This window comes from Melitaea cinxia, chromosome 23, assembly GCF_905220565.1.
Source record: "Melitaea cinxia chromosome 23, ilMelCinx1.1, whole genome shotgun sequence".
Classification (NCBI taxonomy): Eukaryota; Metazoa; Arthropoda; class Insecta; order Lepidoptera; family Nymphalidae; genus Melitaea; species Melitaea cinxia.
In genome coordinates this window covers 2,080,244-2,092,526 of record NC_059416.1, presented here as the reverse complement: position 1 = coordinate 2,092,526, position 12,283 = coordinate 2,080,244, and the positions used below count along the sequence as shown (strand labels likewise).

Here is a 12,283-nt window from a genome sequence, read left to right as displayed (position 1 = left end):
GAGCACAATCGCCATTGGTAATATCTTGCATGAAATATAGCGTTACTAAGTCCACACATCGTAGTATCGTACATAGCTTTATCTATTAATTTATTTTTAATAAAGCTTAAAATATATTCTCATCACTCATCATCACTTCAGCCTATCGCAGTCCACTGCTGGACATAGGCCTCCACAAAATCGCGCTTAAAATGGTGTGAACTCGTGTGTGTTGCCCATAATCACCACGCTGGGCAAGCGGGTTGGTGACCGCAGGGCTGGCTTTGTATTTTTTTTGTATATCCAAATTGTCTGAGAATATATTTGGTAAATATATTCTCTGACAATTTCAATATCGTTTGTACCTTCAACTTCAATTTAACACACATATCTTTTTCATTAATAGGAAGCTGAAAGACAAAGCTACCCTTTTTCTAGCTTGCCCTACTCGTCCATTCATTTTTATATCAAGTCACATGACTCTTTGTACTCTGACTGCTTAAATATTCATATAAAAAATAACCTTTTTTGTATAAAACGGTGTAGGGGGTCTATGAACAGATAGCACCACTTGATGTTAAGTGGCTACCGTTACCCATGGACATCTGCAACAATAGATGAGTTGCGGGCGCGTTGCCGGTCTTTAGGGAAAAAGTGTCTGCACACTCAACGCTTTCGAATTCCCAATCATACTATTTGCCTATTAGAAGTCAGGATATTAGTTAGAATGTTTGAAGTTTTTTACTACTATATTATAATAGTTTGTCATTTTATGATATTTTTACGCCTATAACATTCACCACCAGGCTTTGATAGTTAAACATATTTTGTTATTATTTAGGTTTGATATACCTACTCATAGATCGAATATGCTAGTAATTTAAAAATATTGTAAGGGATTCGTATTTTTTATTGGACATATAATATCTATGTTTAACAACAGACAAACGTAATCCAAAGATTTATTACATATGTACAGATAATGTCACTAAAGATTAAAAAAATGTATGTATACAGACCAGATCCATTTACAGCATCTCACCTACAGATACATTTCATAGTAATGTAGATTTACTTCACATTTTTCCACCATATATAGATTTGATGTATGAATTATTAATCCTACGCCATATTTGTTAAGGCTTAGTTGTGTGAAGGAGATAGATAATAGTGAAGATATTGTGTACTCTTTCTTGCGTTTTTCAGACGCATTTGTATTCGAACCGAGCGACGGCTATAAATTAAACTAGAGTTGATATAGAATTGTTTTAATAAATAAAGAGGCTTTGGAGATTTGACAAATATTGTTTAATCAACAAAAATAGAATTGGTAAATAATAATATAGTTAGGATATAGTAGTGAATATATCCGCTAATCATCATTCAGCAGTGGAGCAGCGTAGTGGATTAAGCTCCAATCCTTCTCCTACATGCTGAAAGTGGCCTGTGTCCAGCAGTGGGATAATAAAGGCTGAATCAATAAGTCAATCAAAAAAAAAACGAATGTTGATGTCTGTGAACAAAAAATATTAAAAATGTAACCATATGTATCCGTCATCATAACATTACAGAAATACAAAAATAAAATCTTTATCTTTAGAACTTTTTAACATTACTTGTTAGCCAGTCCAAATTAAAAAAAAAACATAATAATAATAATAATAATTTATCTACATTGTTTGTGTTATCAATATTTGCTTTATTCTTTATTGATAGGGGTTGTTTGGAAAATTATCACTATTGGTGATAAGACCAGACCGTCTTTGCACTTATATTATGAAAAATGCAATAAAAAATATTTTAATAAAAAATATAAATACTAAATATATATATAAAATATTGAGACAAAAGAACAAGCAAATCTTACTTTTATATATAGTTAGTCGTTATTTAACTTTACATTTCTAGCAACAGTGGGTGGCGCTGTGTCATCGTAATGGCGTCCGCCGCTCGCTAATATAATTGCAGTGCCACTATAATTATATTACTACGTTGGATAAATTATTTTTTAAATACTCATAATTGCTTTTCGACAATTTTCTCTTGAGAATTTCTAGTGCAGAAACGATTTTAAATTAATTTTAATAGCTATGGGAACGATTTGAAACTAATATGCCATTACTTATAATGTGGGACCCAGTTATTATGAAATTAGTGTGTTGATATTATTTTCTATTTGAATTTATTTATATTTATTGTATACGCATTCTTTTAATACTAATGTTTATACGTGTTGGTTTTCGTTTTAGTTCTTGTTACGTTTTACGTGTTATGTACGAATAGTACTAGAAACTATTTAGAATTATTTCAATAGGAACAAATTAGTACGCGAAATTAGGTTTTTCGACTTCTGACAGTAAATACAATAATTATGACAATCTAATGCGAGCTATCTTAATGATACATAGTTCTGCCTTAATATAGATTAGGAAAGTAGTTACGTTTTTATACTACTAAGTAGTAAAGAATAGTAAAAACAGAAATAAAAAGTTTTAAGACGATATTATCTTTTTGAAGTGAAGCTTCTTTAGAATCATTATGATTTGAAACTCTATGTAACGGAAATGGATTACGATAAAGAAACATACATAAATATGTATAGGAGAGAATGAAATAGAACACATTATACAGTACTTTATATCCTCGGTGAAAAAATCTCTCGAAGGCTACTTTCCAGAAGTTTCATTTCGGCTGTGTAGAAATTACCCACACACATTTTTTTTTGTTATTGATTATTACATAAAATACAGTAACAAATTTAATTACATCAAAAATACTTAATATTAAATCATGTTCTATTAAAAAGTACGAGTCAGTAAATATGAATGTGTATTCTGAACTATACTCGTAGGTACATTATCTACAAACTTACTCTTTCACATATAAATAATGAAACCTAACGTTTGTCTCATCTCGCTCTGGTTTAGTTAAAAACTTTCCAATAAAATAGCAACAAAAAACAGTCCACACGTTCCATTTTTATTTACGTTTCTTATCGAACATCTACACAAGAAAATTACCTTGCATTTACTTCATAATATATTAAGTCCATACTAATTAAGCAACATTATAATATTAAAAAAAACTCAGCTCCTGATGAGAATCAGCCTTAACGTCATAAACAACGTGCAATTTGTGAAATGGTAGTATTATTTCTTTCCTTACTTAATAATTCTTCGTAAAACGTATGTGTGTGATAGATTAACCTGCTGTTGGTCGCTTAGCGGTAATCTCTAGTTAATATAATTTTAATAGCCGTCCGCCATTACAAAGATACAGCGTTCACAGCCAGTCATTACATTCGCGAGCTTTTACAAGTTGAAATGTTACGGAGATTATATTAAATGAACGTTCGGATAATTAATGATTTGATATTTCGTATAATTAACATAAATGTTTGTATAAATGTCACTTTAATTGAAAACGTCTAAACGTATTAATATTGTATCTTATTAATTTTTTTGAAATGATTTGATTGTATGTTACTTTTGATTGTCCTTGTGGGTCTCCCCACCGTGCCTCGGAGAGCACGTTAAGCCGTCGGTCCCGATTGTTATCATGTACACCTGATAGCGATCGTTACTCATAGTAGGGAATATATCCGCCAACCCGCATTGGAGCAGCGTGGTGGATTAAGCTCTGATCCTTCTCCTACATGGGAAAAGAGGCCCAGTAGTGGGATATTACAGGCATACATGTAAATGTATAGGATAGAATTAGATAGAATACATTACTATTTTATATTTTCGGTACAAAAAATCTCGTAGGCTACTTTTTAGAAGTTTCACTTCTGCCGTGTGTAAGTTGCACACACACACACACTTTTTTATTATACGATGCGGTTTATATACGGGAATATCTGGATTTTATTTACAAATCTTTTAAGAGTATGATAACGTACTTAACGATTACATCTGTCTCAAATCGCAGTACCTACTTACCTTGTAAAATATTTACTTCCACGCTTCTATAGGTTCTGGTGTGATGTTATTCACCCTATAATGTCAAAAGATTTTGTCTCTACATCTCTCATTTTAATTTTAAAAATAAAATAATCATTCTTATCTCTACTAATATTATAAATGTGAATGTAAGTTTGTTTGTTACGCTATCACGCGAAAATTACTTAAGCGATCGTCATGAAAATTCGTGCAACATATTCTTGAAGGTATTAATAGTAACATAGGATACTTTTTATTAAAAAAAAATTAAATGCAAGTGAAGCGGTGGGTAAAAGATATCATATCATATATTTTGCTAAGGTTATTAAATATGTAATTTTGTCTCCAGGTCCAGACATCCCCGGTTTTCTTCTTCAACCGTTCCGAAAACCCAAACGGATCAGAACGGCATTCTCGCCGTCCCAGCTTTTGAAGTTGGAACACGCTTTTGAGAAGAACCATTATGTAGTTGGAGCAGAGAGGAAGCAGCTGGCACAGGCGTTGAGCTTGACTGAGACCCAGGTAAAAAACATGATTATTTTTTAAATTATTATGTCTTAGGTAAATTCAAAAATAATTCTGAAAAACAAAACAGACTTTAATTGTTATCGACAAGTAATAAAACATACAGTAAGAAATACGCATTATTAGATATAATGAAAATTAAAACGGGACCACATGAAAAGCATTAGCCTTAGTTGAAAAAAGAATCAGCAAATCGATACCCAGTATAATTGTGTTTGCAGGAAAACGAAAAAAACCGACTTCAATTATATCGACAAGTAATACAACGTCTACCTAAGACGAAAAAATAGTCAAGTAAATACACATTATCAAAGCTAACTCCAAAACTTGTAATCAGATCTCGATGAAATTTAAATGTAACCACATGATAAATATCGGCTTTCGATTAAATTAAAAATCATCAAAATCGGTACACCCAGTAAAAAGTTATGCGTATTTTTGAGAGTTTCCCTCGATTTCTCTGGGATCCCATCATCAGATCCTGGTTTCCTTATCATGGTACTATACCAGGGATATCTCCTTTCCAACAAAAAAAAAGGAATTATCAAAATCGGTTCATAAACGATGAAATTATCCCCGAACATACATAAAATATATATGTATATATATATATATATATATATATATATATATATATATATATATATATATATATATATATATATATATATATATATATACGGTCGAATTGAGATCAGAAGGTAACACACATAAAAATACAGTCCGATTGAGAACCTCCTCCTTTTTTTAAATCGATTAATAAATTTGTTAAAGAGATGCAGTAGTTTAGATAAATGATAGCTCTTGTTGCTTATGTCACGCACATTATTGCTTACGCATACAAACTGTTCACTCTACTAATTTTCACATATTTATAAGTTATGACTATTTTACTTATTTAAAAAATAAAATGAGGGGTTTGTTTAAATGGAATCGATGACTACACGGAAAGTAAATATTCAAAAGTGTTTGTAATTTAATTTCGCGTTATTCACACAATAATTTATCAATTAAAATTAAATATCCTGATAGCAATCGTTACTCATAAAAGGGAATATATCTGCACACCTTCAGTGGAGCAACGTGACCCAACCGTGAGATGTACGCTGAATTTCAAATGATATTCGAAAAATCTGTATAAACAAAATGACCTTTCTTTACAACTAGGTCGCAAACAAGCGTATGGCTCACCTGATGGTAGTGATTACCGTAGCTTAAAGACGTCTGCAACACCAGAAGCATCGCAATTGTGTTGCCGAGCCTATCCCCAATTCCCCCAAGAGCTCTGGTTATTTCACTCACTAACAGGAACACAACACTGCTTGAAAACAGTATAATTTAGCTGTGATCTTCTGTAAGGTCGAGGTACTACCCCAGTCGGACTGATCTATATTTTGAGCAGGAAATTTGCTGCTGTTCTACCCCAGTTAAAATCAGTTATTAATTACAAGTTAAAAAAATGTATTCGATCTTGAGTGAACGAATAAAATCTATTTCATAAATTATTCTGAATTTGAATAGATAATAGAAGTAATATATAAAAGTTATATTAAAATGTGAATTGATAAAAATTACAGAAAGACACGTCATAACATAAAATTAAATAAATAATAAGGTCGTAACATGTAAAATATATATTAAATTGACTTAATGATGTATTATATCAAGACAGTGTACTAAATTAAGTAAATTTTGATTAATTATATCCGTTCGAGTTCTAAGAATAAAATAAGTGCTTATCGACTCGAATATTTTTTGTAGTCTGGGAGTTTGTTTGTATTGTATATATTTTTGGACTCCCACAAGACTTTCTGTTTAGGGTTCCGTACCCTAAGGGTAAAAACAGGATCCTATTACTAAGACTTCGCTGTTTGTCTGTCCGTCCGTCCGTCTGTCTGTCTGTCACCAGACTGTATCTCAAGAACTGCGATAGCTAGACAGTTAAAATACTCGTATTTACAAATTATGCATTTCTATTGCCGCTATAACATAACAACAAATACTATAAACAAAATAAAATAAATATTTAAGGAGGGCTCCCATACAAGAAACGCCATTTTTTGCCTATGAATTATTCACAAAATATTTAATAGTATATTTACTTTAATAATAAATAATAACAATGAAATAAAAAAAATTAACAAAAAAATTTGTCTAAATATTTCATCTAGTCAATGGTACGGAACCCTTCGTGCGCGAGTCCGACTCGCACTTGGCCGATTTTAGTTTTTTTATATCACTAGGTCGGCAAACAAACGTACGGCTCACCTGATGGTAAGCGATTACCGTAGCTTAAATACGTCTGCAACATCAGAAATATCGCAAGCGCGTTGTAGACCCCATCTCCAGTTCCCCCGTGGAGCTCTGGTCACCTTACTCACCGACAGGAACACAATACTGCTTGAGAATAGTATTATTTAGCTGTGATATTCTGTAAGGTCGAGGTAACTACCCCAGTCGGGCTTTATATTTTGAGCAGGGAATTTCCTGCTGTGCTTTTTTTTTTATATCAGCAGGTCGGCAAACAAGCGTACGGCTCACCTGATGGTAAGCGATTACCGTAGCTTATAGACACCTGCAACACCAGAAGCATCGCAAGCGCGTTGCCGACCCAATCCCCCCAGGAGCTCTGGTCACCTTATTCACCAACAGGAACACAATATTGCTTGAGAACAGTATTATTTAGTTGTGGTCTTCTGTAAGGTCGAGGTAACTACCCCAGTCGGGCTTTATATTTTGAGCAGGAAAACAGACATACATCAGTTCACCCGGGTTCAGTTCATCAGTACCTACTGGGTCAGTTGAGTGTAAAGCGTTTTTTTTTTATTTGCCTTAAATTCTTAAGAAACTGTACTATATGAAGTCTGTAGTATAAAAACATAAGGTAAGTGAAATAATTCATGTGATTATTGTTACTGTTCTAAAGGAGTAAATTCTAGATGCGTGTTTTATCTGACTCTTTATTTAAATTGAATGTAAGTTGAAAGAAACACAAAACATTGTAAGCGCCCTTTAAAAAAATATTAACGATTTTTTAGCAATATAAATGCAATATTAATAAATAGTGACGTTTCTAATAATGAAATCGTTTATCTACATAGCGTTTAATGCTAAAACTGTCGAAAAAAAAATTAATAATTACGTTCATTAGGCATTGCGTGCGTCCGAGTACGGACAGCAGAAAATTTAATATTACTAAAACATTTATTTACATAATAAGACATTTTTTTTAAACCGATAAATACGAAAAGAAGGTATCATGACCTACTTAATTAATCAATTTATTTATTAATTTATTTACATATATTACATTAAAATAAGTTATTCTATACTATATTAAGATAGTGCATACCAATTACATTTACATCACTCTTAATTAATTGATGTTGATTTGTATAAAATCAAAAAAGAAAAAAAAAGTACGAAAAAATGTGACTTTACGTAATCTCGCACAATAGGTAATATAGCGAGAAATTAGGAATTAATTGATGAAACTGTAAGAGGTAGGGCATAGCAAAAAATATTTTGAACAAAATCCGGAGCAGTACGACTCGACTCACAGCTCCGTGCTCCCGTGGTGAGTAAGGTATGGCAGTATGTGCGATGAGTATGGTATTCAGAGTGCCTAGTGCGAGTTTTATTCACAGAAACATGACAGACGATAAAGAATAGTATACGATGCAATCGATACAGAGTCATCTAGCGGCAAACGCGAGAACTAGGTTGAAATCCCGAATTTCCCATACAAAATGAAGTTAAAATTTACGGCCGTTATTGCGAGACGAATTAAACAATATTCGCACTAGGCACTCTGGTGTGTTTGACGACGCGTTAGCATAGCGGTAACAGCACTGGCTGTTGCACTGGCGGTCGCGGGTTCGATTCCCGCCCACGACAGACGTTTGTATCGACCGCGTAGATGTTACTCGTGATCTGGGCGTTGTGTTTGTGTATTGTATGCGTTTCCGGATCCCCAACACAGGAAAAAATCCTACTGGGGGATCTGTTGAGTGTGAAGCGTGTATTAATTCTAATTCTTAGTGTAAAATCCAATTGAAATAAATACAAATACTGTTGAATTTTGAATTAGAACATGTAGTTATTATACATACGTTTTCATAATACTCGTATATAATATATCGGCTCTCGCCTCTGATGATTCAATTTATATTAACTGTGTTATTACTTCATACAATTATTTCTCATTACAGCATGCGTATTACAAACCTCAGAAATCGTTAATTTTGTCAATTTTCGAACGAATAATATGTTCTATAATTATCTTAAAGCTATATTTATGTAAATAACTACATAGTTACTTTGTTTATGTAATTTTGATATCTATATGTAAGAATCGACACTATATGATGTAATTGTTATGCTGTTCTATACTAATAAAGTAAATTATTTTACTTAACACACACACGGTACACTGCTCTGAGGTGAGCTTAGCTCCCATGTTTTAGATATCCCATCCCTGACTTAATACAGAAATAGTATATTAGTTACGATATTAATACCCTTGTATGTATGTATGCATCTATGTATTTACACATACATATATACATTTACTACATAAATAAAAAACGAGTGTCCTTTAGACCACACGATTAAAGTTAAACTTTTTTAGTTGTCCTACAGTAATTTACGAAACTTAACTTTCTCTTTTTCTATATTTACTAACTTATACCTCTCTCCCGACTTTCGTTCACCTCGCCTGATCAGACTTTTCGTTAACGCTCTCGTCAAGCATTCACCAGCTTACTTCCAAAATCAAGCGTGCATAAAGAAGTTATACTACAAAAACAATAAATAATAGTATAAAGAAAAATCTTAGGTATAAAGGAAATTCTATAGGTATATATTTCGGCGTTTCAATTATTTTCTAAATAAAATTCTCGTGTCACAATGTTAATTACTATACTCCTCCTAAATGGCTGGGCCGATTTTTATGAAGTTTTGTTTGCATATCGGGTAGGTCTGAGAATTGGCCAACATCTATTTTTCATACCCCTAAGTTATAAGGGTGATTAAGGGGGCTAAAAACATATATGGCAAAACGACGTTTGCAGAGTCAGCTGGTATTTATATAGATTACTAGCTGATTCGGCAAACGTTCTGCTACAACCCATTCTCAAACCTACATATACCCAAAAAAACTCTCAAAAGTCGTTCTGTAACAAACACATTGACACGAAATTTTTATATATTAAATATTATAGAGGTGTAATGTTCGTGTGAACCATACTAGAGACACGCCCGGGCGTGGCCGGCGATTATTAGCCCAGTTTCTACAGCATTGATATTATTTACAGCTGAACGAGGACGATGATTGCAATAGATTTCACATTTGCTGCGCTTTGATTTGGGTCACATTATTTACTTGATTCTTATATAAACATACATAAAAATACTAGAATTATTATACTGAGGTATGGCATAATATGAAATGAAAGCAGGAGCTTAAATTCTGAGCAGCCCGTCCGGGAAGTACCTTGACCTTACAGATCACAGCTAAATAACACTTCTCTGAAGTTGTGTGTTATTGTGTTCCAGTAGTATAGCGAGCGCATTGCCAACTCTATCCTTACCTCTCCCTTGGAGGTTTGGCTACCTTACTCATTACTTGAGAGCAGTATTATTTAGCTGTGGTCTTCTGTAAGGTTGAGGTACTTCCCCGGTCAGTTTATCCCACAGTTCCTCGGCCAGCATACATGGTCATTTGCTTACTTGTTATCATAAACACCTGACGACAGACGTAACTGTTGACAGGGGCGTTATCCGCTACTTTATTCAGAGACTATATTAATATCCAACAGTATCATATGAGCTGGTTAGGTAACAGTGCCTTTTTTAATATATCGTCATTTAATTTTTTTGTCAATAACAGTTAAAAGATAATTTGTAATTACCATATGGAGGGAATAAATGATATTTTCGGTATTTTTAATGTTGCCATACAAGTCTTCATATTATAAAAACTATAATTTAATTTGTATATTTCTTATGAAATGTCATTCTTACTTAATTCCAACGTTTTGTTATTACCGTTCGATGGTCATCCTGTTATTATGTCATTAGGGTGTCAAGTATCAATAAATGCACATTTTACTTTGTAAAAAAATGTCTTTTCATTTTTATCATTGTCTAAAGAAAATAGTTGCATTCACATAAATGTACTATGATCGTTTTAAAATAACGCCGTTTCTTTGTTACATTTTATCATTATTTTACCACCATCATCATCACTTCAGCCTATCGCAGTTAACAGCTGGACGTAGGCCTCCCCAAGTTCGCGCCAGACATTCCGGTTGTCCTCAATCCTCATCCAGCCTACACCGGCAATCTAACGTAGAACATCGGTCCAGCGGGCTGGAGGACATCCCACACTGCGTTTGCCAAGACGCTGTCTCCACTCCAGGACACGTCTGCTCCAACGGCCTCACGGTGGAACTCAATACGAACACAAACGTTCAGACCACGACAATCATCTGTATAGTCTATACAAATGTTTGTCAAATGCGGGCATCGTACCCGCAACCATTTGTCAATCATTCAGGTGCTGTGTTATCTTCGTTAAAAGCCATCCATAAACAACGTCACACGAATTTCACGATTATTAGGCCCCGTCCCCGTCCTTGTCAAAGTTTGTCACATTTATGAGACCTACTGTGACAAGGACAAAACATCAGTTTCAACAATATTTTTATTTCCAGTTAACTAAAAGTTAGATACATCACATCTTGAAATTACATCATTCATCTTGAAATGTAATGTCACAAAATTGTAGATCCCTTTTCACCCCTTCTCGCACATTGTCACACTTTGTTTGTCGACAAAGTGTGACAGTGCGTCTTAACGTATAAAGTAATTTATGGATGGCCCAAAAATTATCTTTTTCTACTTTCTCTCGAGTTGTTTCCAACTAAGTTGCCTTATTGTACACCAAGGATTGCCAACTTTGGTTTATTGTAGTAATAACGTCAAGGGCAAATACAATGGTCAGAGGTACTCTAGACAATTGACGCTTAATTACATTTAAATGGTGGGTTTCGCTAAATATCGGCCTCCCGCAGTTGCTTTGAGGGGATATTATGGTCAGTGATTATGGAAATATGTGGGTAATGTTACAGCTAATAAGATTTTAATGTATAGGTACAAATAGTATTGTATTAATTTATAACCGGTTTATATATACATATAGCGCAAACAAAATATGGAATAACTACGCAAAATTTAGTAAGCGAAATCGGGTGTTTTTTAACCGACTTCCAAAAAAGGAGGAGGTTCTTAATTCGATTGTATTTTTTTTAATGTATGTTACATCAGAAATATTGATTGGGTTGACCGATTTCGATGAATTTGGTTTTAATCGAAAGGTGTTGCGTGTCATTTGGTCCGATTTAAATTTAATTAAGATCTGACAAGTACTTTTAGAGTTATATCTAATAATACGTATTTACTTGATTATTTTTTCGTCTACCTACATTATGTTACAGATCCACGTAATTGGGGTTGGTTTTTTTTTTCGTTTGCGAACATACACAATTATTTAATTTTTAAGTAGATAAAATTTGTCTTATGAGGTGCTGTGTTTTTTAAAAATTAAATAACATAAATATGTAACTACTTAGAAACTTTTTGTAGAAAATAAATATAAACGTAATAACAGACGTTAAAAGATATAAATCTCGACACGCATGAAACAACCTCAACTGTTGTAAAAACAAGTAAAAACTCATCAAAATGTAATAAATATTACCGGTGTTCAAGGATCATTACCTCGCAATTTTTGATGCTAATTGTAGAGAAGAACAATGTTGGTTTTAGAAAAAATA

At 33.2% G+C, this 12,283-nt stretch overlaps 1 protein-coding gene across 1 annotated transcript in view; it reads left to right on the top strand.

Moving 5' to 3' along the window:
- Window positions 1-12,283, top strand: part of LOC123665191 (homeotic protein empty spiracles-like) — a 40,419-nt gene that overhangs the window by 15,988 nt on the left and 12,148 nt on the right. The window contains exon 2 of the mRNA XM_045599535.1: window positions 4,270-4,442. Within this exon, the coding sequence (XP_045455491.1) occupies window positions 4,270-4,442 (173 nt within the window). The remainder of the gene's footprint in view (window positions 1-4,269; window positions 4,443-12,283) is intronic.